The 26,822-nt window shown below is 51.1% G+C and overlaps 13 protein-coding genes across 13 annotated transcripts; 9 read left to right on the top strand and 4 right to left on the bottom strand.

Annotated features, from left to right (window-relative positions):
• The first annotated feature begins 1,372 nt into the window (after positions 1–1,372).
• Positions 1,373–2,486, top strand: EDD37DRAFT_428793 (uncharacterized protein). Its single transcript, XM_062812642.1, has one exon. It carries the CDS (start codon positions 1,597–1,599, stop codon positions 2,368–2,370), a length of 774 nt encoding a protein of 257 aa, XP_062669445.1. The 5' UTR covers positions 1,373–1,596; the 3' UTR covers positions 2,371–2,486.
• EDD37DRAFT_428778 (uncharacterized protein) lies at positions 2,487–4,559 on the bottom strand. The gene has a single exon (XM_062812640.1). It carries the CDS (start codon positions 4,274–4,276, stop codon positions 2,603–2,605), a length of 1,674 nt encoding a protein of 557 aa, XP_062669444.1. The 5' UTR covers positions 4,277–4,559; the 3' UTR covers positions 2,487–2,602.
• A 274-nt stretch (positions 4,560–4,833) lies between these two features.
• EDD37DRAFT_658112 (mitochondrial carrier domain-containing protein) lies at positions 4,834–6,130 on the top strand (the record flags this gene model as incomplete). Its single annotated transcript, XM_062818948.1, has 2 exons — positions 4,834–4,918; positions 4,974–6,130. The coding sequence occupies 2 exons, from the start codon at positions 4,834–4,836 to the stop codon at positions 6,128–6,130; spliced, it is 1,242 nt and encodes a 413-aa protein (XP_062669443.1).
• Positions 6,131–6,335: 205 nt separating this feature from the next.
• On the bottom strand, positions 6,336–7,422 carry EDD37DRAFT_631944 (Mss4-like protein). Its single transcript, XM_062816682.1, has 3 exons — positions 6,883–7,422; positions 6,654–6,819; positions 6,336–6,587 (listed from the first exon to the last, which is right to left on the bottom strand). Exons 1-3 carry the CDS (start codon positions 6,946–6,948, stop codon positions 6,397–6,399), a joined length of 423 nt encoding a protein of 140 aa, XP_062669442.1. The 5' UTR covers positions 6,949–7,422; the 3' UTR covers positions 6,336–6,396.
• A 21-nt stretch (positions 7,423–7,443) lies between these two features.
• On the bottom strand, positions 7,444–9,021 carry EDD37DRAFT_591861 (L-fuculose-phosphate aldolase). Its single transcript, XM_062814524.1, has 2 exons — positions 8,497–9,021; positions 7,444–8,375 (listed from the first exon to the last, which is right to left on the bottom strand). The coding sequence occupies exons 1-2, from the start codon at positions 8,744–8,746 to the stop codon at positions 7,768–7,770; spliced, it is 858 nt and encodes a 285-aa protein (XP_062669441.1). The 5' UTR covers positions 8,747–9,021; the 3' UTR covers positions 7,444–7,767.
• A 14-nt stretch (positions 9,022–9,035) lies between these two features.
• Positions 9,036–11,442, bottom strand: EDD37DRAFT_428193 (uncharacterized protein). Its single transcript, XM_062812638.1, has 2 exons — positions 11,328–11,442; positions 9,036–11,279 (listed from the first exon to the last, which is right to left on the bottom strand). Exon 2 carries the CDS (start codon positions 11,026–11,028, stop codon positions 9,436–9,438), a length of 1,593 nt encoding a protein of 530 aa, XP_062669440.1. The 5' UTR covers positions 11,029–11,279; positions 11,328–11,442; the 3' UTR covers positions 9,036–9,435.
• Positions 11,443–11,642: 200 nt separating this feature from the next.
• Positions 11,643–12,436, top strand: EDD37DRAFT_631940 (acylphosphatase). Its single transcript, XM_062816681.1, has 3 exons — positions 11,643–11,799; positions 11,853–11,922; positions 11,977–12,436. Exons 1-3 carry the CDS (start codon positions 11,744–11,746, stop codon positions 12,118–12,120), a joined length of 270 nt encoding a protein of 89 aa, XP_062669439.1. The 5' UTR covers positions 11,643–11,743; the 3' UTR covers positions 12,121–12,436.
• Positions 12,437–13,245: 809 nt separating this feature from the next.
• EDD37DRAFT_650647 (alternative oxidase AlxA) lies at positions 13,246–14,389 on the top strand (the record flags this gene model as incomplete). Its single annotated transcript, XM_062818274.1, has 3 exons — positions 13,246–13,472; positions 13,520–13,819; positions 13,879–14,389. 3 exons carry the CDS (start codon positions 13,246–13,248, stop codon positions 14,387–14,389), a joined length of 1,038 nt encoding a protein of 345 aa, XP_062669438.1.
• Positions 14,390–14,892: 503 nt separating this feature from the next.
• On the top strand, positions 14,893–18,054 carry EDD37DRAFT_631929 (karyogamy protein). Its single transcript, XM_062816680.1, has one exon. The coding sequence runs from the start codon at positions 15,195–15,197 to the stop codon at positions 17,742–17,744; it is 2,550 nt and encodes an 849-aa protein (XP_062669437.1). The 5' UTR covers positions 14,893–15,194; the 3' UTR covers positions 17,745–18,054.
• Positions 18,055–18,421: 367 nt separating this feature from the next.
• EDD37DRAFT_428183 (S-adenosyl-L-methionine-dependent methyltransferase) lies at positions 18,422–19,603 on the top strand. Its single transcript, XM_062812637.1, has one exon. The coding sequence runs from the start codon at positions 18,610–18,612 to the stop codon at positions 19,501–19,503; it is 894 nt and encodes a 297-aa protein (XP_062669436.1). The 5' UTR covers positions 18,422–18,609; the 3' UTR covers positions 19,504–19,603.
• A 43-nt stretch (positions 19,604–19,646) lies between these two features.
• On the top strand, positions 19,647–20,426 carry EDD37DRAFT_681777 (small nuclear ribonucleoprotein Sm D1; the record flags this gene model as incomplete). The annotated part of the gene is made up of 2 exons (XM_062819769.1): positions 19,647–19,916; positions 20,027–20,426. The coding sequence occupies exons 1-2, from the start codon at positions 19,903–19,905 to the stop codon at positions 20,424–20,426; spliced, it is 414 nt and encodes a 137-aa protein (XP_062669435.1). The 5' UTR covers positions 19,647–19,902.
• Positions 20,427–21,760: 1,334 nt separating this feature from the next.
• Positions 21,761–24,016, top strand: EDD37DRAFT_631923 (pyridoxal phosphate-dependent transferase). The gene is made up of 3 exons (XM_062816679.1): positions 21,761–22,037; positions 22,130–23,837; positions 23,885–24,016. The coding sequence occupies exons 1-2, from the start codon at positions 21,860–21,862 to the stop codon at positions 23,605–23,607; spliced, it is 1,656 nt and encodes a 551-aa protein (XP_062669434.1). The 5' UTR covers positions 21,761–21,859; the 3' UTR covers positions 23,608–23,837; positions 23,885–24,016.
• A 433-nt stretch (positions 24,017–24,449) lies between these two features.
• EDD37DRAFT_681771 (MBOAT, membrane-bound O-acyltransferase family-domain-containing protein) lies at positions 24,450–26,679 on the top strand (the record flags this gene model as incomplete). Its single annotated transcript, XM_062819768.1, has 4 exons — positions 24,450–24,739; positions 24,773–24,827; positions 24,881–25,444; positions 25,508–26,679. 4 exons carry the CDS (start codon positions 24,450–24,452, stop codon positions 26,474–26,476), a joined length of 1,878 nt encoding a protein of 625 aa, XP_062669433.1. The 3' UTR covers positions 26,477–26,679.
• Positions 26,680–26,822: the final 143 nt, after the last annotated feature.

The following is a 26,822-nucleotide window of genomic DNA, read 5'->3' as shown; positions in this document are numbered from 1 at the left end:
GAACTCATACAAAACTGGACGGTTCGATGGACAAAGTGGTTTGGCGAAACCGGATAGTCAGTGTGCGACAATTCAAATGAACTAGGATGGCCGAGCGGGGTTGTTCCAAAGGCACTTTTGGACGAGCTTTGTCGACGTAAGTGTGTTGGTCGTTTGCGCTGGGGTGGTCCTTCGTCCGCACTGCCTCTTTGCAACATCTTTGTCTTGGAGTCTTCCTCAGCTCCGAGCAGCGGTTTTGCCCACCGAGAGGATGTCCCCGCGCTCGGCTGAGTATGTGAACCGTTGCGCTGATACATGATCCCAAAGGGTCAGTCATGGTCAGCGTCGGTCTCAATAGCAGGCTGAACGGGAGAATCGCCGATGTATATAAGGTCAGAAACGAGCCAAGCGTAGTAGCGAACGGGTGCTTTGCTGGTGCACGGTTGAGCGCCGTTAATTAGACTTCCCCCAAGCCTAAGAACGAGATCCCTGAAGCATAACGGCCTTGCAGTGGTGCATGTTCCTGATCTCGTCAAAGAGCCGATATCGTTCACGCGGTGATGATTTCCGGTATTCTTCACTGGGTGGATACGAAACTACTGCCCCAGATGCTGGTGATGGTGATGCTGGAGATCGGCATATCTCCCTCCATTGTATGTATTCGGACGACCCTCCGAGACGGACAAAGCCGAAAGCATAGACTGGGCGGACCGAAGGTCGTTAAGCAGTCCTGGAATACGGGTGCAAAGCCCAAGATTGTATGCAACCGGGGCCGATCGAACGCAACGTGGAGGCTAGGGATACCCGATTAGTTATAGTGATCGAAGGGAACAGCAAAGATCGACTGTTGACGGTGTTGAGCGTGGCATCTCGCTTGATTACTAACTTAGCCCCCACGACATAGGGCGATCCCCGGCATGAAAACCCCCTGGAAGGTCTGGCCTGGAAGATGACCAATGGAAATCTTAACAAGGGACGATTTAGGCCTCAGTTCGTTCGGGGTAGGCGCTGGTGGCGGCAGGCGGAAATGTGAGAAGAAAATGCCGTTGGATCGATCGAAGCACACATCCAATCCACCGGATCTCTCGACAGACTTTGATGTTATTCAGCGTGCATCACAAGCGCTGTAGATCAGTTGTGGTGTAGTGCAAACGCCCCTTGGAGGCACATTCCGGGACGTAAACCTGATGTATGGACCGCTCCGTTGGACCTTGTGGAGGTGGCAAAAGCGCCCTGCAGGCTGTAGCCCTATCTTCAATCCACATCGTCTGGATATCCCAGTATGGGATGTGCAAGTATATTCGGAAGAAGGCAATGTAAGCAATAGGCATGGAAACATTGTTGTAGGGTTGATTGTGGCCCCGGGTCCCAATAATCCGCGTTAGATAGCGGATTATTGGGACCATGGGCCACAATCGAACTTTCCTCTTTTTCTAACAACATCTCAAATGAATAGTTCCAAGCGGACGCCATCTTCAGATCCAAAGTCACGACGGGTCAATGCTTGTAGACTCTGGCCATCCGAATGATCAACGGCCTATGACCGCCGAACAAGAGTATTAACGGGAACACACAAAGTTGATTCCAGACCGCGGAGCGCAATGTGCTGGTGAGAAAATGCTGCCCACACCATCGACATCCCACGTCTCCTACGACACAATCTACGAGCCTGCCGAAGACTCGTTCTTGTTTCTGGATACACTTTCATCGCCCTCAGAAACGGCATGGCTACAATCACGCCTTCACAGAGGACAAACACCACTGCTCGTCGAACTTGGCCCAGGGTCTGGCGTTATAATCGCTTTCCTGACCGCTCACGCTCGCACGATTTTTGGCACCGACATTCTCAGTCTGAGCGTCGATGTCAACGCCCAGGCATGCCTTGCTACCCGCACAACCGTGCAGAAGGCACTTGACGAAATCAAACAAGCCAGCACCAGTAGTAGCACTGGAAGCAGTGCCTATCTATCTTCCTTGAATGGTGACTTGACGACGCCGCTAAGGTCTGGTGAGGTGGATGTCCTGGTATTCAATCCGCCGTACGTGCCAACAGACAGTGTGCCTGCGTTTCTTTCCACCGGCCCGACCAGTGGAAAGATCACGTTCGAGGAGTCCTCGCATCTGCTCTCGCTGTCATATGCTGGAGGGGCTGACGGCATGGAAGTCACGAATCGGCTACTACAGGAGATTCCTACCATTCTCAGCCAGCGCGGAGTGGCGTACGTGCTTTTCTGTCGAGGCAATAAGCCCGAAGAAATCAAGGCTTGGATCAATGGTTGGGAAGCCACCGAGAATTGGAGCTGGCGCGCAGAAACAGTCGGAACGAGTGGAAAGACGGCTGGTTGGGAGAAGCTGGAAATTGTTCGAATCTGGAGAGAAGAGAGAACCTGAGGAAAGTCAAGTCGAATCAACCGGACGACATGCGGTACGAAACCATCACAGGCAGGTCAACATAATCACGCGGAAGAAAGCTTATTGGTCGACCGCGCTTGTTGCATATCGTCTATCAGAGGTCTAGGGGTCGTACACAGTCGCCTACGATGCCCAAGTGCACTGTCATAACAGGGTTCCGTCTCACATCGACACAGTCACGCCGCTACCAAGCCCTGCCTGGCTCCTTACATCAATAACCTAAACCGTATCCTTTGACACGGGAGAAGTGAAAAGGCTTATCATGCCTAAGGCTAAACTCGGCCCAGTCGTTTGTGAGCATGTTGTAGCTCCAGAAGCCCTTCCATTGCAACTTGTTGTTCTTGGTGGTGTGCTTTGACCGGGCTGATCCAGCATTCTTCAAAGACAAATGCATCGTGTACATGTATCGTGGACCTGCGCCCTCGGTCTCAATGTGCAGATCGCCGGGAGAAATTGCAGTTGGATTTGGCTGATCGATAGGCGTGGTTTCGGCAGTGGCGGGTTCCAAACTAGGATGGCAGAGACGCCATCGGCCACGGAGGGCTTGTTTCATGACATGCTGGGCCGCTGGAGGAGGGGCAGCTCCTGTTGACGTGGCCGCTGCTACAGCATTGATGGTTTTCTTTGTAGGTGCCGGTGTCGATTTGAGGAGACTTGCTGCTTCCTTCTTACCGCCGCGCACGTAGGTGAGATTTTCTGGCGTCAGATGGTTAACGACATCGATCGGCTCGTCGGTTGTCAGAAGGGAGATGCAGGTGCCGTCACGGAAGAAGCGAAGGTATCGATAGTATGTGACGACGTGGATGGGGTTGCTCCAGGTAAATGCACTAGCCGAAGCACCTCCGGGGCGAGTGTAGTTGACGGTGGAGATATAAACACCAGTAAAACGAATACGAGGGTAGCTGTGGAAGACGTCACGCCAGATGACCTCCTTGGGAAATGCACTTTCTCCCACCCGCGAAAGGGTCAGATCTTCGTCATCTTCATCCCCAATTTCGCGGAAGATGACTTCTCGGCTCTGTAAGTCGGTGACGAAGTTGTATTGTTGGGCGGCTAAACCAAATTCTCGTCCCAGAGCGACACGCTTCCAAATGTTGTTGTCGGTGAAGACGTGGTAAGCAAGCTTTTTGCAGACCAGAGACAGTCGGACAAAAACAGCAGGGTCGCGGATAGCAACATGTCGAATCAATTCCAACAATACTTCCGTAGGTACTTTCTGGATGCCGCACAGTGGAGGCTGCTCTCCTTCAATGATAGGAGGGACGCCTGGTATTTGTGATTCCGCGAAGCTGTTGATCAGTTCGTCTATAGTCAACTGTTCCGTGGATTCTTTCGATGAGTGGTGGGCGGTCGAAGGCACTGTGACTGGGACGCCAGACGGGTTTGGGTCGGTGGGTTTTGACTTTATGGGAAAGTGCTTCTGTCTGTAAGACTGGTCGACTTTTGCATCGAGTCGATAGGCTTTCCGGTAGTGTGAAACGCTGTCGCCCAGCTGACCCTGACGCTCTCTCTCAACGGCATGTTCAAAATGTTCAAGTGCACTTTTCGGCTCCTTTATTGATGGCTTGGGCGTGAATTCGTCATCATCGATACTCTGAATGCTGAGTGCTTCCACGTGCTGCGCCAAGTTTGAGCTGGCTTCGTGGGGTTTGTCGGAGCCAAGGTCGGTGTCACTGTGATGATCGGAGTCATCCTTGATATCTGATATTGGGTGGCGAGTTGGAGGTTTGTGTATCGGTCGCTCTAACCTTGCTTCACTCGGCCTCCTGGCTCTTTCCGGCTGTCGTGACTCTGTAGGCCTTTTCTCTGACTTCTTGGAGCGAGCTGTAACTTCTTCCTTCCATTGTTGGCGGAATCGCTCCAAGGCTGATGCTGATTCATCCATGGTATTCGATCTCCACGCGTTTTATGTCATGCCGTGACCAATCGATTTGCAGACGTCAAAGAAGAAAATTAGGTGCGAATCTAGAGACTGCTTAGGCTGTTCGGGGTTGTCAATCCGTCGTGCCACGTAAGAATGACTCGGGGTGCAGACGACGAACAAATGCTGGAGAAAGGACAATGACCCGTACTTACTCACACGGAGTGACCTGGGATGACTTTCTTATCGCCGGATGATAAAGCCGATATAAAGCCGGGATCCGCGCCCTTCTCAATCCAAAAAATACAAAGTGTCGATGTCATAAGTGCTTTCCCTCTCGCCTCCACGATACTTCTACAACACCCCGGGAGGTCGTGACTACTGTGCTTGGAGCTCTCATACGAGTTCTCGACAGTTCACAGCCATCGTGACCTCGGATGTCCTACTCCTTCACCGCCGACACCGCGCAAGCACTTGACCAGCATCGAGAATCCCACGAAGCGCTCGGTCATGATGCACAACGACTCTCACAGGGACAACGGCATGACAGAATACAGGTCGAGAAACCGGTTACAGGCAAGATGCCAGGCTCCGGTGACTTCGAGATTACAACCACGCAGCGTATGTTCTCGGCCACTTGGGGCAGCGTTCTGACTTCTCTACTTGGTATGGTGCACGATTCAGTCAATTCTCCGTCGAATGCTTACTGACTATGGCATAGTAACACCTCTCGATGTCGTCCGTGTACGGTTACAATCTCAGAACGCGCCATCACCCGCAAATCTATCCCGATTTGCCGCATACTCCACGAATTTTAAACAGTTACCTCCCGATCTAGGCATCAACTCATGTTGTCGAGAAGTATTTTGGGTGGGAAACAACGGTCAATTCTGTATCGCTGGGAATGGACCAACTCAGATCGCCTCAGCAGGCGCAGCAGAGTGCGCAGTGGAGGAGACACAGCGAAAGACCTTTAATTCGACCCTGGATGGATTGAAGAAGATCGCCAAGAACGAAGGGTACCTCACATTATGGCGAGGCCTCTCCCCGACATTGGTGATGGCAGTCCCTGCCAATGTCATCTACTTTACTGGTTACGACTGGCTTCGATACAGTAATGCCAGCCCGCTCCAAAAGATACCGAATGACGTCTACATACCACTCGTTGCAGGTTCGGCAGCTCGAATAGCAGCCGCGATCGCAGTCTCGCCGATTGAGATGTTTAGAACGAGAATGCAGGCGACTCCAGCTGGAACCACTGGCGTCTTCAAGGAGACTCTGCTTGGCCTACACCGCATGACTCAAACACAGGGCTACACTTCGCTTTGGCGAGGCCTCACGTTGACCATGTGGCGAGATGTCCCATTCTCTGCAATATATTGGTGGGGTTACGAAGCAATGCGAAATCGATTGACGGATGCACGCGAAGTGTCTAAGGGCAAACACCTTGACTCTCAGCGAGCGATGACAGGTGGCAGAGAAGCACAAGCAACTGAAAGCCACATGACGACCTTTGTCGACAGTTTTCTAGCTGGTGCAGGTTCTGGCGCCATCGCTGCCTTTGTAACGACACCTTTCGATGTGGGCAAGACTCGCCAACAGGTATATCACCACGCTGGTGACGATGCACCTTCGGTCGTAGCCGCCAAAGAAGCCGCCAAGAGTGGTAAACTGATACCCGAAGAAATGTCGATGCCCCGGTTCCTATACCACATCTTCAAGGAAGATGGTATGGGGGGGCTCTTTCGTGGCTGGGGAGCCCGATGTCTAAAGGTTGCTCCAGCCTGTGCTATAATGATCAGCAGTTATGAGGTCGGCAAGAAATGGGCAAGGAAAGTCAACGAGAAAAAGGCGCTGGGAAAGAGTGCAGATGTTTGATTATATCATGAGGTCGGGATGTGTTATGGCGCAGGTTGACCCCAAAATGTACCATTACGGCCAGTCCGGATTTCTATTTTGCATGGCAGAGCGCAGCATTTGTTGATGAGTTGGCTTGGACTGGGTGTTTTATAGAACTTGGTCAACTCTCCTCGTCATGTCAGCGCTAGCGCTGGAGAATGTATGAATCCTGATCATTCTACTCTTTGAGATGTCTAGTAGACTGGCTGTCTAGTAGGCATACATTTCTACTTCTTTGGGCTGGACTAAGAGCCCATACCCTTAGTCTGGTCCGCGCCTTGCACTGGTTCAACCCACTGGATGCGCTCGTTGGAATACAGCTCGCCGGTAGGTTTGGCCGAGTTCACGACACTCACATCATCCAGAACTCCCGCCTTGATGATTCTCATCCCGTCTTTGCCGCCGAACGAGTCTCCATACCTGAATAGGGTGGTTCCTTTTGATAGTCGGTTAGTTGCACGATCAATTATGGTTGAAGGATATGGAGAAGATGACTGCGTACCACATTCAGGACAAAAGTTACTGGTAATGGACTTCCCACTGTCGGCAGTCTTGGAGATCTCCTTTGGCGTGCCGCTGGTGACCTTAAACTCGCTGCTGGGCACGACGACATTGTAGCTGTACAGACCGCCAGAGATGTGGCGGCAGTCGGCGCAGTGGCAGAGCACCTGGTCACATAACATCAGATTACAGCGCGCAGGTAAGCTGGGGCTTGAACGACTAGGACTTACCGTCATGGCGGGCTCGCCTGAGTACTCAATCTTGAGGTTTCCGCAGAAACAGCTTCCTGTAGGCATGGTGGGCGGATTGTTTGGAGTAGGATAACAAGAATTCGTGTAGAGTCTTGGAGAAAAAGGTGGTTCCTGTCGATAGACTTACTGGGTGAGAATATACAAGTTGAATACTACATATCAACCACAGTAGTGGGGGAAACCTTTATATCTACCATGCCGTGGGTATCAATTAGCCTGGGCTCAGCTGGAACGACATCGTCATCGTCACCGACCTTAGCCCACCAAGACAGCCGATGAAAGTCTATCGCGTCGACTAAGAACTCCAAAAACACTGAAGCGGCCTCGGTGATCGCCTCCTTCCCGTGGAGAGATTGTTTGACGTGTGGATTCGGCCAATAAGGCCTTCGGCTGCGATGGCTGTCGAACGGATTTGGAATTTTGGGTCTCAATGTCGCTGCATTCTCCGCTTTCGTTGTGGAAGTATTGAGCCGCCGCAGGAGTTGGAGCAGAAGAAAGCCTCTCAAAAGTAACCTCGGGCTGTGAGTGGAGGTGCGCAAACTGCCTGCTGCTTTACGAGTAAAGCTTAGCATGGCAACAACATAGCGGCGACTCGATGTTTATCCACCTTCAATCGCGCATACTGTTCTGTCCGTAAGATCACGACGAACATGTCAGTCCACCTCGCGCAGACTTGATTTCAATGGGTTGGAGAGAGGTCGTTCTCCAATAATGAGAAATTGGCAGACGTCTCTCGTCTACGTGGGCACAAACGATATACATCCAAATGGCATGACATCGTATCCGCTATCATCAAGACGTACGTTGAATAACAAGTTCGTATTTCCTGAAGCCGAGCATTCACACCAGTAGTGAATACCCTCTTCACTTCAAGAAGCTCCCATTCGTCTTAGAAAGCTGCTCGTCATAATACCCCTGAAAAGCCAACCATCCCTTCTCATCCGTCCCGACCTGCGAGTACGAGAACTCAGCCTCCTCATCCGAAATGAGGATCCTCTTATGACCACTTCCCGCCTGCGCCGCATCAACAAGTAATTGCGCATGGCACGTCTTGTCCAGACTGATGAACCAGAAAGCCGCGGCGTCAACGGTCTTTGCGCACGTCAAGAGGCCGTGATTCTGCAGGATGACTGCTTTGCCATTTCCCAAAGCCTTGGCAATGCGTTTTCCCTCCTCGCGGTCAAGCACGACGCCGCCGAAGTTGTCGTACACAGCGTGTGACTTGTAAAAACGCAGAGAGTCCTGGGTCATCATATCGAGTTCACGGCCAAACACGCTGAATGCTTTCCCGTACACGCTGTGTGCGTGGCATGCTGCGTCCACGTCCGGTCGAGCCTTGTGGATCTCCGAGTGGATGGCGAAGGCAGCGGCGTTGATGGGTTCGTCGCCAATGACAACCTCGCCGTCTTCATTGACGAGGATCAGGTCCGATACGCTGATTTGGGAAAAGTGCATTGACAGAGGGTTCAGCCCTGGCATGTGTATCAGCATACTCTTCATGCAAGACGCGCAAAGTGACTGGGTGAGACGATTCTACTCCGACCTCGTCCTGCATGAATGAAACCTTGGAAGGGATGTATCGACAAAACTTACAAAAATGGTCCCTAAGTATCGGATCTCTGACACTGATGTGCCCTGCAACGCCTTCGTCGAAGCCTCTGTCTGCAAACACACGGAATGCCGCAGCCAAGTGCTGCTTGCGGTACAATCGCTCTTCTTCGAGTGAATCGAACTGGGGATATGCTCGTATCTTGAGTTTCTTGCCGGACGTGGTCATGCCCAGGGCGCCCACCGAGCGGTTCTCTTTGGATGACGCATCGTATACATCTAGAGCGGGTGCCATGTTTGCCTCGTTAGTGTTTTCAGCTAGTGTCTTTCAAGTCAGTCTGCCAGGTGGCGAAGCAGTATGATAAAGAAGGAAGAAGGGTTCCTCCGCAAAATGTCATCCTCGCTGATCTATTTGACCCGAAATCGCTCGTCGGTACGGGATGAGAAGTGCGGGGAAGTCCTCCAGCGATCAACTTCCGACGGCACAGATCTCGTTATGATTGGCAAACACTCCTCTGAAGTATGGCAAGATGGTCAGTGGTCGTTGGACAGACAAACGACTCGGTAGGAGAGTGACCGGCGAATCAATAAACAACAATGCAATTGGAGATTTTCTTCATGCAAAAGTGCCGTAAGTGTCAAGAGTGAGTATCTCATTGGAGTATAGTATACCATGTGTCTGATGAATATCTGGACGGCATTATATGAAAGAGTTAATGGCATAACTCTGGAATGTAATATCAGCCGATTATGAAAAGGTATCGGAGTAGGACCTAGGTACTCAATGAGTCCCAAACAAAGTCTACCACACTGTACAAAACACATGTGGCTTTGACCAATATAACGTCCGGCAAGTCGCTGGAACATCTTAAACGCCGACTCTGAAAATCACGCCCGCTGATGAATAATGCGTGGGTATCATGATGCACTCGAACATTGTTCGAAACAAATATCGTCCTCTGAACTGACCGATATTACGTCGGATCAACCTTCCTCCTCGCAAGAAGCCATGGCTGTTTTCCGGATTGGGCTCTCTGGCAGATTGGCGCTTGTAAATCGCTTGGACGGACTGCCCAAGGGACTGGCGACGTGCATCCTTTTCGATGGACTGTTGAGTGCGGAAACAGGAGGACTTCTCCTTGTAGGACTTGACAGTGGGCTGGCTTGTGCCAGACTTCGAGCGCGAGCATGCAATCTGCGCTCTTCCTCGCCATTCCAATCCTTGGTCAACTCTGCGCGGACTCCTCGACTCCATTGTCGGACGACGTCTTCAAATGCTGACCATACTGGATCGTCGTCCACAGCATTTGCCACAGCCATGACGTCCAGCCTGAGTCGCATTTCCCACCGCAACTCCGCTGCCTTCAGCCAGTATCGAATGTTATCAGCTCGCCGGTATGGCTTAGCCACATCCTCGTGGAAGCTCTTGATGTAGTCAAAATGTTTCTTGGATCTCTGAACTGCCGCATTATGCATCCGCACAAGATCTCTGCCGTCCCCAAGGTTCCGGAAGTAGGAGCGAGAATTGTCGAGAGTCTGCTCGGAAGATTTCCGACAGTGCCCGGCAAGAAGAAAATCAAGGAAGTTGATATCGCGCTCCTCGGCCCTGTTGACCCATCTCGAATCGTCCATCCAGTGCCAATCTCTCCTTTCGTTCCTTTCGGCTTCTTCCATTTTCGCTTCTTGATCAATCATCATGCCAACATCGCTGACCCAGATCAACACAGCCAATCTCTCGTCCTCTTTGAAACCCCCAGCGAAATTCCTTGATGCACATCGCTTCAAGACATCCAGCACGGAATGTAAATCTCGTCGCAACTCCTGATCGGACTTGATTGAATTCAGCTTTTGTGGATCTGGGTGTAGGGTATAGTACAGCCTGGCTGCACGAATGGCCTGTGTAGCAGTATCAAGCACATGCAGACCTTGTATTTCATAAAATCCTTGTGTTTGGTCTTCAGGGCTTTCGTTGGAGGAGCGTTCACAAGACTCGACAGCCTGCAATGCGTTCTCTAAGGCTTCCACCAATTCCTTTTTCATCGCTTTCTGATCTGGAGGTGGGGCAACAGTGTTCGGTCGATGACTGTACGTCGAGACTGTCGGTGGGAGCATCACATCTGGACCGTGTTCCTGAGCGGCTTCCCACATCGCTTGCCCCTCGTCATCTATGGGGGACTCGACGACCTCTTGGTTCATAGATAGTGACGATCTGGGTATATTGTATTCTCCATTCTGCTTCTTCTTTGCCATCTGACCTCCTTTGCCGTCCAACAACCCCGTCCTTGAGAAGTAGTACTGGAGATGTGCAATGGTGCCCAGGCTCATGACGCTTTCTCGTTTTACGGCCGAGTCGGAAAAGGTGCCACCACTCGGACGCACATATCCTCTGCGGCGTGGATTGCCTGTGGTTCGAGAAGCAGAAGACACGCTTGAGGATGAGGAGATATCTGAAGTAGATGAGATTCCTGAGCAGGACCGTAGACTGGAGGTATCTGAGACGGGAAGAAGGCTGGGAGAAGGTGACAGCGAAGGGGAAGATCTCGTCTTCGACGAAGGTGTCTCAGCGTCTGGATCCATCACGCAGCGTTCGAGAAGATCGCTATCGGAGAGGGAGTGACGATGAATCGAGGGCACAATTATATGTGTACAATATTTCGCGTAGCATGCAGGTAAAGAACGAAAAGTCGAGCTGACCGGCAGAATGCATCAATAAAATTCGGATGATGGTAACGAGGGCAGCTGTGGGTTTCGTGAAGCACAGGACAATCGCACGAAGCAACTGGAAGATGTGAAGCGATATGAAGCGAGGTGAAATTGGACGGAGGGCACTAAAGTTAGTGGGCACAGAGTCTCTCTAAAAGGGGGCAGTCACAGACGGATGAAACACGAGTCCCCATCAATTGGTATAGACTTCTATCATTGTGGGAAAATATCATTGTTTTGATGCCTCAATAATGGAGAACTCTTGATCCATCGATCTCTGAAAACGACAGCTGGCAGCTGATGAGAGGTCGTGGAAACCCACAGACTGGTAGAGAGATCCATTGTTGACACTTGAGCCGCGCCAGATTCAAGGGCAACAATCAACGCGCCTAGATTACGGGACGTTTTAGCTTAAGCTCGACCCTGTGGCGTCATACTCCCCGCATTACGATACTGATGATGGGAATGCCATTTTGATAGCCCAGCATTTTTTAATATAGAATTGCTCACAAGACCTTTTGAAGCTCTATAGGGTATCCTCCACAGCAACATTGGTAGTACCAAACACAACATCTTCACAGACGCAATCATGTCCTCCAGAATCGCCTTCACGGTACATGGTCGAGTACAGGGTGTGGGCTTCCGGTGAGCAGAATGTCGGGCACTGCAGCAGAACATGACATAACTAAATCATTCAGTGATTTCACCCGGCGGAAAGCTACAAGCTATGGCTTGACAGGATTCGTCAAGAACACATCAGACGACAAGGTTCGGCTCCCCTTTTCCATGCATTTATTAGACAACTTGCTGACACATGGACAGGTAGCGGGCGAGGCCCAAGGCGATGCAGAAGCACTCAAGAAGCTCAAAGCCGATCTGAACGATGGGCCTAGATCTGCTCATGTGGTCAAGGTAGAAGTCAAGGATATCGAAGCTAAAAGTGGCGAGAATGGATTTGATGCATGATACAAATCCACAAATGGCACACTTACTGCTGCTCAAGTCGAAGATCGATTGATGCTATGGTCCGCCGTCAAATCGGATTGAGGCCTCACCGAGCAACACCGACATTGCTGAAGTGTATGCATTCTGCGATGTGGCTTTTGCCATCAATACTGCAGGAAGGAAGACAGGCAACCGTGATGTCGCAGACCGTCGACATGTGGAACATGCGCGAATAAATGGTTCGACTATTGATATCGAAGAGGTCATGGATAGAAATCAGAATTCTCAGCCTCGTGGCTGCCAGATAGAAATCCCGAATTGTCCCGACGAACTCGCTCACATTGACCACTTTAAGCCGCAGGTCACACTGCAACACATCGGTTTTCCACACCCTCGAGTAATAACGCTCAGCCTCTAGAACCCGATGTTCGCCGAGCAGTCTATGGCGACCTATCGAAGACACTGGGAATTTTCGACGTACGGGCTGGAATCCACATGACCTCAAGGACGTAACCACACTGAACGTGCATCATCCATGTGCTTGCTGTTGCTCGGCTGGAAGATGTGTGTCCAATTGCCCATAACTTCTAGATTACTGATTATCTCAGTCATGGCTGAGAAGACGTGGTGTGATGAGATGAACGTGTGTATGCAGTCTCGATTGGGAAAGAATAATCTGCAGAATTCAGCAAAGTGCAACTTCAAAGACTGCATATGAGTGAGTAAGCATACCGGGAAGGTTAGTGAGGCTGTACGCCGCTACGGGGATCACTGATCCGAATGCAACCAACAATCGCAGGTGCCTTGGTTGGCTAAAGGGCCCTGGGTGGCCCTTGAAAGACTATCCATCGGACCTTTTGCAGTCTAGTTTCCGCCTCATAACACACTCTATTCTCAGACGAGAATCCCTGGTTGACACTTCAGGCACGGCCAGAAATTGCCGCGTCTATGTACAAAGGACTTTCTCGGAATGCACATGGCCTGGTCGCCTGGTGTGCTCCACGCTCGCACCCGTTTGTGCCCTTTGAAAGAATGATATAAACAGGCAGCGAATCCCTCCGTATGCAGTGTTGCCTCGTCCTTTTGCTAACCAAAGACCCCATACAAGACTTGTGACATTATTCTATATCGACCTCACACATCACAATGACGATGACCGCGCCGACGACCTTACTTACCCACACCTTGACTGCTAACATCTCAAGAGCAGCCAGCAAGAGCCTGTATTCATCAATTGCGACGACTGGTCTCAGGGCCAGCTATACCAGCATCCGTGCTCCCAGCTGCTCATCCCGGCGGAACTTCTCAAGCACTCGCAAGACTCAACTAGAGTTCTTCCCTCCCCCGAAAGACACACACAACATCAAAACAACGTCAGTCCACTCACCCTCGCTGATATCTGCCTACTGACTGTCAACAGTCCAGCATCATGGCCTCATCCAACAGCCAGCGAGCAACAACTGAAACAGATCGAGGTTGCTCATCGAGAACCACGGGGCTTTTCGGATTGGGCCGCATACAACATGGTTCGTGTTCTTCGATGGGGCACAGACTTAGCAACAGGATACCGCCATGATCCCAACAAACCATACGTGATGAATGAAAGGAAATGGCTCATCAGATTTATTTTCCTGGAGACGGTTGCTGGTGTACCTGGGATGGTGGCGGGAATGCTCAGACACTACCGAAGCCTCCGAAGAATGAAAAGAGACAATGGATGGTAAGCAGACTTCGACACATAGGTGCGTGACGATTCGGAAAAGTTGACAAGCTTCATAGGATCGAGACCATGCTTGAAGATGCCTATAACGAGCGCATGCACCTTTTGACCTTTTTGACGATGGCAGAACCCGGTCGCTTCATGAAGCTCATGATCATGGGTGCACAGGGAGTTTTCGGCAATGGATTCTTCCTCGCCTATCTTCTCTCACCAAAGACCTGCCATCGGTTCGTCGGCTATCTGGAAGAAGAAGCAACGAAGACCTACAGCTACGCCATTGAAGATTTGGAGACGGGCAAACTACCTGCTTGGGAAAATCTTGAAGCACCTGACATTGCAGTCCGATACTGGAACATGCCAGATGGCAAACGTACTATGAGGGACCTTCTCTACTATATTCGAGCCGACGAAGCAAAACACCGAGAGATTCATCACACCCTGGGCAATCTCAACCAGGCTGAAGATCCAAATCCATTCGTCTCCGAATACAAAGACTCTTCAAAGCCACATCCGGGCAGAGGAATCGATCATATGAAAGCAAAGGGCTGGGAGAGGGAAGAAGTCATTTAAAGCATGCAATTCAGTGTGGATCATCGTCGTTATGAACCCTCGACATTGAGATAAGCATTGTCTTGAGGTGCAGTTCAGCATTTTGTGATATGGTCATGCTTTGATAGCGAGTGATGCCACTTGGAAATCCAAGTAAAAGGGACAGGGATGGCGTTGTGGCGACTTTCTCAGAGACTTGAATTGACAGACGGCCACTCGGAAGACTGCATCTGCTGCAAGGTCGGCTACACGAAGTACGAAACCCCTGGCTGTAAAACATCGGTCTTGTGGCACTTAGGAATCAAGCAAACATTCTCCTTTCCATATACAACGTCAATAAATACACTTCGCGAATTGTTTATCACGTCCAGGATGTACCGCGTCGGGTTGCATAGGATTGATGTCAGTCGGCATTGAAAAGGCTGAAACTTGGAGTTTTTAGTGGCCCGTGGCGCCCTTTTAAGCTTCGAGGCGCGTGGTTCCATGTTTAGTCTGGGTGGAGGACACGCCTGTAACTCGACGTTTAATCTCATCAAACACTTCACTGCCGAGTCGACGATTCCTTGCTTGTCCATACCTCGCCTAACATAATCTGTGATGTACCGTTCCTCTGCTTATTGAATGCATCTTCATCATCTATCGCATCATTCACATTGCACTACCAAACCGACCGAGCCTCATCATCACGCGTTCCTGAGCCTGTCTCTGCCTTGTGCAAATAGACGCTTATGAACAACACCAGATACGCCGCTCTGCCCATCGAGGGTCACCAGGCCACAGAGTCTAGTCCATCGAGTAGACCGCAGGCGAACGCCGGCTCTCTGGCATGACCTCTGCTTTCCGCCGCCCGTCGATGGTGGAAACCCAGAGCGACATCGATTTCCATCAATTACTTGTTCCGGCTACTACCAACAATGGGCCTCCTTCGCACCACTCCTCCTCCGGTTCATCTGGTCCCAGCAGCGACGCAGGCTCCTTTCTCATTCGGGAAAGCCTCTCAAGGAGCAATTCTGCCTTCTCCTTTTCTAGAGCATCCTTTAGCAGTCAACTTGCCAGTCTAACCTCGATCAACCTGCCCCAAGCCGAGACCATCGCTGCGACCGTCACTTCTCTACCTACTGCCCGCAAGGCCATCAAAGCCCTTTCAAATGCTGCAGAACAGATACAAACATGGATCAAGAAGGCGCTCAGAGTCTTGGAAAGTCTAGATGCCGAAGATGATGTCGAGTGGGCGGCCGCTGCGGGAAGGCTGGGGCTGGATGAGACGCATAATACGATAACCAGGTTCGAAAACCTGATCAATGTCTATGTCTTGTCAATCGAAAAACTACAGATGCGCCCTGATATTGGAGACGCTAAGACAGAAGAACTGCAGGCTGTTGTGGAGCAGATGGAGGTGACTCTGGATGGATGGGAAAATGTTCGGAGCGACTTGAGAAGCATTCACAAGCAGGTAGAACTCGCCATGGAGTGGGAGGAACTATGGGCCAAAGTGCTCGGGGACGTGGGCGCCGAAATGGACAGCCTCAGTCAACTGGTTTTCGAGATGGAAGAGAAACGCCACACAGCGTACCAGTCGGAGACCCAAGCAGGCCCGAGTCAGCATATTGATCTCAACGAGTTGGAAAACTTCATCGATGAGCCGTCACACAAAAAGACTACGCCCAATTCCCGTTTCAGCCTCCCCCCATTCGAATCGTCTCCACTAGGGTCGCCGATCATCGAAAATCCTGAGGGCGATTCGAACCTGTTGGCTCTTTTCGCGCGCATGCAACCTCTGCGAGCATCACTTGACTTCTTACCTATGAGATTGTCACAATTTCAGTCGCGGGCAGAAAACATCTTCCCCAACGCCTGTCAAGAGCTTGAAGACAAACGAGAGCGGCTGGAGAAGAACTGGACCGACCTTTCTAGAGAAGCTGAAAACCTCCGGCGCGAGCTCAGTGAGGATCGTTGGGTTATTGTCTTTCGCAATGCCGGACGACAGGCCCAAAAGATGTGCGAATCTGTGGAACGAAGTATCCTGAAAGTCCAGGAAGCGATTCAGGAGAACTATCAGTCAACGAACCCTGCCGCCTTAGGAAAGAGGATCGAAAGTTTCGAAGCAAAGAAAATGCACTATGCACCGGCAATCAACCGAGTCCTTGCAATTATCCAGAAAGGACTCAAAGATCGCTTGACTTTCAATGGAGAGATTCTCCGCCTACATAAAGATCTTTCATCGAGGATGCGAGATCTGACTGATGCCATGGAGGATCTCGAAACCCTTTTCGAGCCCTATGCGGCTCGACAAAACTCACACTTACGCGAATCCATCTCGAGCATAGTATCGGCCGATCGTTCTTTATCGAGCACAACCTGGGCAGGTACGCCAGGCAGCTCTCCGCCGTCGTCAGTCGATCTACCACCTCAACGATTAGATGGATCAATCCCTTCTTACGGCCTCAATGGGCTCACTAAACAGCGAATGAGGTCTGGAAGCAGGCCGCCTCCTCAAACCCTGGGTAACAAACGATCTTCAGTGCTCCCACAGACAAGACGCCCCACCACTCCGATGTCTCATGCGAGCGGCAGCTCCCTGAGAAGAGGAGTATCGCCTATGCCTGGTCCTCCGTCCGTGTATCGCCAAGGGGCGTACGCTCCTCCTGTCAAGACTGCACCACCCCGGCCTGGGCCAGCACCATTGGCAAATAAGCCAAGATGGTCAGCTGTCGTGAAGCCGAGTGAGACTCTAGCCCCTACGTACCGATCCGCCTCAACGACGCCGTCAACAGCACGAAGGTACACGCCACGTTCCATCTCGTCGAATACAGCATTGCCTTTGCGGAGCCCACTTGGCCGAGAAGCCTCGTCTTCACCATCGGCACCTATGGACGGTCGAGAAAATCGGCAATTCAGATCTTTTGCAGAACGAGTTGCTGATCCTTCGCCCGCACGATCAGGCGGATTGTTGGACCCGGTACCCTATCACAGGGGAAGAAACTCCACTACTCCGATGGCGGGAACAATAAGGTCGCCGTCTTCGCTTGCCGTGCACAGTCAGAGCAGGCCGACTATTTCCAGACCGCCGTCGTCATTGAGCAGACATTACGGGCGTACTCCTGGCGTACCCATGCGATCAGTCAGTCACGATCCTAGGATGGAGACTATCGAGAGCAGAAGAGAGAGTACTGTTCCCGAGATGGATGACTTTGACAAGTCCAGCGAAGTTGGAGAGGATCCAGCGACAGAACCAAACTCGAGCCCATTGTCGAGAAGAACCATTACTCGACCTAGCAGTGTTCTAGCGATGAGTGGAAAGGGAAGACGTGTGTCGTTACTGCCTGTGCCAGTTGGAAGTGGCAGGCAAAGTTCAATGGGAATGAGAATCTCTTGAGGTCGAACTTCCGGCAGGCCTGAGAAGTACTTGTGGTCTTTCTTTGTTTCAGGCACTGGAGAGCGTTTATCCATTGCGTCTATGTGAGAGCGTATTAGCGTGTTTGTGTGGTTTCTTATGTGACCCCAGTCAGTTATTGATAGCATGATTCTCTAATTGTGAATTTGTACACCCCAAATTACAGAGACGATGTCGCTGTTGATCTCGGTCTATTATCCCCGACATGCGGCTGTAGCCTCGCCTTACATCTAGGTGGCTTGTAAGAAGCTTTGGAGGAGTCGTGCTTAAATGAAATAAGAATTGCTTGACCCTGGCTAGGTCTCAGCATTGTGGCATATGAGCCTTCCTTTCCCCCAAAGTTATCCTTGAAGGTGTTTGTGAGTCACAACAAGCAGGGGGGGGGGGAGGCCCAAGGATCACATTATTGACTTGTATCTTGGTCACTCGTCGCCAGCACCGTATATCGGCGATAATGCCGATGAAAGGCATCTATCTCGGAGTGTGGACATTATTATTGGCAGCCAGAGGATATCCACTGGACAGGTGCATACGCACCCATGCCCAATACATACAACAAGGCAAAGCTTGCGAATGAGCCGAAGCCCTCTTCATAAACACCGGAATCCCCCTTGTGTGCCAGCCTCGGGCATCCACAGCAAACAATGTGACAGCACATAGAAGGCAAATTGTCATATTCTTTTCATCGCACTTACGACGCTGCTGAGCCGGAGAAGCGAAGTGTACATTCACTGCGACAATTGGGTCCATCGAGCGCATAAATATACACACACCACAATCATGGCATCTACAGCCGCCCACAAAGATCCAACATTCCGCAACTACGACTTAGGGTCCGCAAAGAACTATGCTAAAGGTCATCGACATCATCATCAACCAACATACCTCGACTGGAGGAAACTTGGACCTCCTCGTCGACATCGGTTGTGGACCCGGGACGGCAACACGTTCAGTGGCGCCGCACTTCCAACATGCCATCGGCGCGGATCCGGGGCAGAGCATGATCGAGACGGCGAGGAGTATCCCAAGCTCAACTGCGTCCGGCGAGCCCGTGACCTACGAGATCTGCAGCGCCAATGCACTGAGCAATTTATCAGCGCTGAAACAATATCCAGAGGGTGTTGATCTGATCACGGCGGCCACGGCGGCGCACTGGTTCGAGTACCCGGACTTCTATCGCGAGGCAGCCAAGATCCTCAAACCAGGTGGGAGCATCATCATATGGTGCACGAAGGGATACTACGTGGACGAGCGGACCACGCCGAATGCGAAGAAGTTACAGACGTTGTGGCAAGATTTCGAAAACGACGCCCTCGTGCCATACGAGCTGGAGGGAAACAAGATGACCAAGGAGTTGTTGGCGAGCTTGCCATTGCCTTGGAGTAGCTACGAGGGCCAGGATGTGGATTCCGAGACGAAGGAGTTGTTGAAGAGCTTTGACGAGAAGGATTATCGCAGGCTTGTGTTCAACGATGAGGGGCAGGTCAAGCCCGGTGAGGATTTTCTTTTGGCGAGACGAGTCACGCTTGCACAGTCGAAGCTTATGCTGGGGACGGTGAGTCCGGTGACCAGGTGGAGGGAGGCAAATAAGGAGAAGCTCGAGAAGGGGGAGATTGAAGATATTGTGGACAAGGTTATGAGGAGAACGAGGGAGTTGCTGGATGAGACGGAAGAAGGGAAAGGGCGGGATTGGATGGAGGGAGGGTCGGCGTTGGTGATTATGGTGATCAAGAAGAAGTGATCTGGTCTGATGTAGAGTCATAAGGCTCAACGAACTGTCTGTTAATGGAATAGATTATTACCTAGGTAGTCCAATCGACACCGCACTATCATTCAATGACATGACCTGTTGGGCTTCGCATACCTAGGTATGCTGACAAGGCTGAGAGATCGGAGGAAACAAGACCGCCAAGGCCGGTATCTTGGCAAGGAAAAGGTGAGGTCGAGGCTGCGCTTGCAGCAAAGTCGATGCTTTTTGCGGAAATATCAATGTACAAGAGAACAACAATCCACGCACACCCTCACACCTAACACAACGTCTATCGCACTCGCCGATATATCCCGACATTTCGTCGCATAAAATCCAACAGCAGTTCTTTCTACGACTGGCCGGCGCCATTGACCGCCCACCTGCGCCAAAATGAAGCTCGTAAGGTACGTGAACGTGGCTTGCTACAATTTACAGTGATGTTCAGGACGCCATTTTGCGCTGTTTACGTCGTGCTCTTGCGGTTGAGCTTTGCTAACGCGGGATTGATTTCCAGATTTCTGATGAAATGCGCCAATGAAACGGTCACAATCGAACTGAAAAACGGCACGATCGTGCACGGCACAATTACCTCAGTCTCACCACAGATGAATACGGCGCTGAGAGCGGTAAAAATGACGCCGAAGAACCGTACGAATCCTTCTGCGCCGGGCGAGACCGTCTCTCTTGACACAATCAACATCCGTGGCTCGACTATCAGATATTTCATCCTGCCGGACTCGTTACCGCTGGACACGCTGTTGATCGATGACCAGCCGAAGCCCAAGAACAAGGCGAGAAAGGAGGGGGAGAACCGTGGAGGACCACGAGGAGGAGGAGGCAGAGGTGGACCGAGAGGAAGAGGACGAGGTGGTGATGGACGTGGACGTGGACGGGGACGCGGTAGGGGTTTCTAGGGCTGTGGAGTTCTGCCTGGAAGCCTCACATTGGGGACATGCGTGTGCATCGAGACTTACAGCGACCGGAGCAATGGACCTGTCTGGACAAGGAGACATGCATTGCTGTCGCGGAGCATATGCCGTGGGCCATTTGTCGGCATTAGTCACGAAAATGCCTCGTCGATTCCGGTCCTGTGGCGTTAGTGGTGGGCGGGAAAAGTTTCATCAGGCGATTTGCTCGTGTCTTGAAGGTCAAACATCACGGATGATAAGGACTCACAGCGTGGTAGCTTGGGGAGTGCTGCGCTTCAAGAGTCGAAAATCCGCATGGAGGTCGTTTGGAGCAGAGCCACCTGGCATTGCACAGCGGACAGACCGCGGGTTACGCTGCGTTTAAGCCGCCGGAACTTATACCAACGCGAGGTATGTAGTCAACAGTGCTTAATGCTGTTTGTTTCTAACTCTACTTCCTTCAAAGCCTCCTCTGCCCCTGCATTGTCTGCAGAATGGTTACTAGCGCTCGTACGGACGAGCTCCGACCCGATATACTCTACAACTCTCCGAGCGGTGTACGGCCGCGAGGCCAAGACCTCACTCTGCGTCTCTATCGCCGTGATTGGCTCTGCTATGTGAAGGTTGAAGCAAAGCTAAGATGGCGTGAAATTGGCTTCATGTCAAGAAAAGCAAGTCGACGTTCATACGGACATACGACCAGCAAGGCTTGGTTCAGGAAGCGTGATATGTTACAAGCCAAGGCGAGCGGAAAGCACGAGGGGAGGGGGAAGGGAACACATGCGTCCCGCTCTCCTCGAACATGATACAGGAGAGTTATGCCAACATCTACAAACATCCATGTTTCCATTATGCGTCTTGGTTACTGAGTATCCAGACATGCAGCTCTGTCCATGCAGTGTTCTCCGCTCAGCTTCTACCACCTAATACTATGCTCCACATTTGCGCTTGTACTCTTCCAAGCTTTCGCTTCCACATACTGTCAAAGAGAAGAAGTATAACGGGTATCGTTCTCCGCCTGGAAACGAACGTCCCGCCAACTTCGCCTACCTCGCCAGCCAAGCGAATATACAAAGCAAATCTTCTGTAGCGAGCGAACACCTAGAAACACTCCGTCTGTGCTACCAAGGAGAATTATTGTCTTAGTGTACGAAAGAGCCCAAGACTCTGGGTCAGTAAGCTTACGTGCATACAAGACCGACCTGTCAGATTTAGAAACTCAGGTAAGCCTTCGAGTCGAGGGCGACGAGGAGGCGACCACACTAGCGGCCGCAGCATAAAGTGTGTTACCCCCAAAGTACGGAGTATACAGCAGTAAGACGCCAAAGTATATAAGAATGAGTCGTTGGACGCCTTACAATCGGGACTTCTCACTTACAGATAGGTATAAACACATGTTTGGAATATTGTAGACAAAAGGGCAACGACAAGCGTGCAAAATGTCGACCAAGATTCAAACAATACCAGGTCATGCTCTGCCTCCGGCGCCTCGGCATGCCATTACAACGCACATTCCATCGTGGCAGGCCGTACTGCGATTTCGAGACAGAGACCCCGAACTTATGAAGACTCTCCACGACATGTACCCACGCTTCATCCCGCATCGAGATATCAAGGAGGTCAGTGACCCCCGAAAGCCTAAGGCCAAGTCAAGCATGACCAGACCATTGAGCATGCATGACCAGTGACTGACCTCGCAAAATGCCTATAGCTCATGCAGAAAGTGATCGCATACACCAGCTCAAAAGAAGCGTGCCTTCTGTTTCCAGCCGCGGAAGCGGCGAAGGCATGCAAAGCTTTCGCAACGTCTCCCGCTCGTGGCGATGGGACGCTGAGCGACGACCAGATCACCATTCGCGCGTTCAACATTGCAGACGTGTACGTGTACGGCGTCTTCGTACCTCCCGCATCGATGCCTACCATCTCCGCATTCTGGACTCATGCTGGAGTTGGCATCTCCTCACGCCTCGCCGAGCATTGCCTCGCTCACATAGACACACTGCACGAGATCCAGCTAGACCTGCCACAGCCACGGCTACAAGACGCTTCATCTCATGTGCTTGTCAAGCGACGAATTGCAGAGCTGTTGAACCGCGCTCCGGCTGACCCGCAAAGAACGGCGAAGGTGTCTCCAGATGACGTGTACTTATTCCAGACGGGTATGTCAGCAATTTACTGGGTCCACAGGTACCTTTTGAGTAAACATAACTCTTCGTCTGTATTGTTCGGATTCGCATTTCACTCAACGATACATGTGTTAGGAGATTTTGGCCCAGGGGTAGAGTTCTTCGGCCACGGTACGGATGAAGATTTGAAAAAACTCGAACAATTTCTTGCGGCGCAAGCTGAAGAGGGCAAATCTGTTCAAGCGATATGGACGGAGTTCCCTTCGAATCCATTACTCGTCACCCCCGACCTGAAGGGATTGAGGAGGGTGGCAGACCAGTACGGGGCGCTTCTTATTGTGGATGACACGATTGGCAGCTTTTGCAATGTCGATGTGATGGGTGTTGCCGATGTTGTTTTGACGTCCTTGACAAAAAGCTTCAGTGGGTATGCGGACGTTATGGCTGCCAGTGCGGTGTTGAGTCCGTTGTCAGCGCGATACTCGGAGCTGAAACAGCTGTTCGAAACATCTTACCGGAATGACTTCTTTGCTGGAGATGCGGAGGCTCTAGAGAGAAACAGCAGGAATTACCTAGAAAGATCGGCGACCATGAACAACAATGCGGCAAGATTGGTCGAGTATCTCCAGGAAGGGGCTGAGAACCCGGCGAGCCCTGTCAAGCAAGTGTACTATCCGACGGTCGACGACACTTCGGAGAAGTATCGTGCTTTCATGAGAGCGCAGACCCCAGATTTTTCGCCTGGATATGGCTGCCTTTTCAGTGTCGAGTTCGACAATCAGGAGACAACGATCGCCTTCTACGACAACCTCAACGTCCATCAAGGGCCCCATCTCGGGGCGCATCTGACGCTGGCGCTCGCGTACACCATGGGGATATATGGGAAGGACCTGGAATGGGCTGCTCGGTATAACATGCGGCCGGAACAGATTCGGATCTCTGTCGGGTTGGAGGACACGCAGACTCTGCTGGCGGATTTCAAGATTGCCTTGAAAGCTGCGAAGAAATGTGCGGAAGCTGGTCAGTCGATCAATGGTGGATATGCAGCCGATGCAGCATAGAACAGCAGAGATACATAATATGATCTAGTGCCAGTCTCTAGAGTTCGTGGGATGGTCGCATTGATTTCATACTACGTTCCTCTCAGAAGTGTCGTTGCGGCTCCTGTACTGTGTTCTTGCTCGAGTGACATACCTTTCTGCCTTACCTTGTTGCCTGATTTAGATGCAAGTGAAGCACTTCCTCTTGACTCTTGATATTCTAAAGTCCTTGACTTTCTTCTCGAAATTGCCTTGATGGCCATCAGTAAGACTCACCTCGTCGAATTGCAATATTCACACTTGTGGTTTGGTTGGCGGGCCTTCCTTGGAGAGACGCTTGATAGATTAAAAGTCAGGGAGTCTCGTCTTCTCCGTGAATCTTCAATGAGCCGCTTATCTGTAGACCCTACAGATAGCAGGCGAGGGTTCTGTTAGGAAGGTATCAGCTATAACGTGCTGGCCGAACTTTTTGTCATTTTGCTCGACCTTGATCGGTATTTTTGGTTGTTGTGATTCAGCACCGCATTGTGGACTAGTGAAGGTGTGGCAGAATGTTGCTTGGCTGTGAAGATGTAGACTCCGCGGTGCATATCCCAAGTCCTCGAGCTCATCCCCACGCCTAAGACTCCAACGTCTGGACTACCTCGCTGCTGTGGTCAAGGGAAGGAAGGAGGTAGGTTCCGGCAGAAGAGATCAGGTGATTGAGGCAGCATGATTGAGCCCCTGCTGACATGTTGCCGCTGCTTTATCCGCCGCGACTTTGACACGCGACGCATTTGAGATCCCCAGACTCCGGAAATAGTGTGTTCTGACCCAACTTCGACCTGCTAATGTGGCTCCGCGACAAGAATGCGTAGGCCGTCATGACCGTCCTTTCCTTCTTTCGAGAGTTATACTCTCTCGATACGCTAGACACTCGCTTCACCACTTCCTCCTCGACCCCCTTGAAAACCGTGGACGGAAATAGTTCCAAGACGGTGGAAAGAGATGGCAAGGCAACACCTGCAGACACATCACCTCCGCGATGGCGTACGCCGGAGTTCTACATCTACTTGCTCGTCTTTTTGTTCTGTGTCCCGCAGATGTACTGGGCTGTAGTTCAGGTTTCGCAGCGTAAGACTCGACGCAGTGCCGGCCATTGGCAAAACCTGGGGTGATGTTAACAAGAGGTAGCCGATTCTCCAAGTTATTCGAAATACGAGCCCTTGCTGTCTCCTGGCTGGTTGTTTGGTAGAAAAGTGGTACGTTGAGAAACCTACGTGTCACACTCCATGGAGACTTATATAGGATATAGGACAATTCCGATGGCCAATATGCCAGCTTTCGAGATAATATCCCCGTGTTAGCAGTTCTTGTTATCGTCCATCCACTTCTCCGCCGAGCATACGAGCGGCTGTTCCCTTCATATACTGAGGTGTCGAATGGAAGTGCAAATCCAAAGGCGGGTGTCCAGAGTGCAAACCAGCGTCTACGATATCGTCTTGCTTTTGACTTCTGGTCTGCGCTGGTATACATTGCTGCTCTCAATGGTTCTTCGTTCTTGAAGATTATCCTGATCCTTTTCATCAACTTCAAGATCGGAACGACGCTGCCACGAAATGCGATTCCTACCACGACCTGGGTTTTCAACATCGTCATTTTGTTCGCGAATGAGCTTTGTCAGGGATATCGCTATTCGGCTATTGGCAACATTTTGTCTGTGCCTGCGGCGGCAGAATGGGGCAAGACATTGGACTCTTATGGCGGGTTGAATCCGCGATGGGAGGTCCTCTTCAAGATCACTATCCTGAGAATGATATCATTCAATTTCGATCATTACTGGGCCCTGGACAGATCAAGGGCTGGCAGTCCTATTGAGGTAAGTCTACGCTTGAACAGTACCATGGCCGCTGTCATTCAATGTGTTGCTAACAGTGTTAAGAAGAAGCAGCTCGACCCCTCAGCACTATCTGAAAGAGATCGAGTCGCTATGCCGGCCCCCGAATGGACATTTACATCATTCCGTGCCTACGTAGCATACATCCTATACCCACCTCTCTACTTGGCCGGGCCTATCGTGACATTCAACGACTACATCTCCCAATGTACGTATCAATCACCATCCATCTCGACCAGACGTACAACACTCTACGGCATTCGATTCCTTCTGACATTGTTCTGCATGGAATTCCTCCAGCACACCACATATGCTGTCGCAATATCAAAAGTGACGTCCGACTGGTCTGTTTATACGCCATTCCAGCTCAGCATGCTTGCTTACTTCAATCTTCACATCATCTGGTTGAAGCTGATGATCCCATGGCGTTTCTTCCGGCTGTGGGCGCTGGTGGACGGGATCGATCCTCCCGAGAATATGATCAGATGCATGAGCGACAATTACTCACCCTTTGGCTTCTGGCGGTCATGGCACCGGAGCTTCAACAGGTGGACTATTCGTTACATCTATATCCCCATGGGAGGTGGTCCTGGTGGTGGGCAGGGACGGGTACGAGGAATTCTCAATATGCTGGCTGTCTTTACGTTTGTCGCCATGTGGCATGATATCAACTTGCGATTGTTGATGTGGGGCTGGCTTGTCACGTTCTTTTTCGTGCCCGAAATCCTAGCGACTATGGCTTTCCCCAAGTCGAAGTGGAAGACGCGGCCGAATACTTACCGGGTTCTCTGTGGCATTGGTGGCGTTGGGAATGTTCTTATGATGATGGCGGCAAATCTTGTTGGGTTTGCGGTCGGGCTGGATGGGTTGATGGGACTTGTCCGTGGCATTATTGGAAGCTGGCAAGGTGCGGTGTTCATGCTGGCTGCTTGTAGTACTTTGTTTGTTGGGGTTCAAGTCATGTTTGAGCATCGTGAGGAGGAGAAAAGAAATGGTGTTAGGTTAAAGTGCTAAGAGTTGGCTACCTGTACCAACATGCATACCATACTGTAGTGCGTTGACAGTCGCATATGCAACAAAAGTCATTTCGAATATGCTCTTCGAGCCTGCACGTGAACTATCGGTCGAGAGAATTGACTGCCTAGTGCTGATTCGCTCGTATTGGGCGAGGTACGTCGTATGGAGCGGATTGGCATAGGTCAGAATTTGGTAATCAACAATATGAGTCGGATACATATAAGAGCCTTGAGCATAGGCTACAAGTATTGCATAGACCATGTAACTGGAGGACAACATGGCAACCGCTGTAAGTATAAATCCTTCAGACACTTCCTGAGTGAAATTGAAACTCGATGAATCG

The sequence above is a fragment of the Exophiala viscosa genome (assembly GCF_022695815.1).
Source record: "Exophiala viscosa unplaced genomic scaffold EDD37scaffold_6, whole genome shotgun sequence".
Lineage (NCBI taxonomy): Eukaryota > Fungi > Ascomycota > Eurotiomycetes > Chaetothyriales > Herpotrichiellaceae > Exophiala > Exophiala viscosa.
The sequence above is the reverse complement of the archived record's forward strand: the minus strand, read 5'-3'. Positions and strand labels throughout refer to the sequence as shown.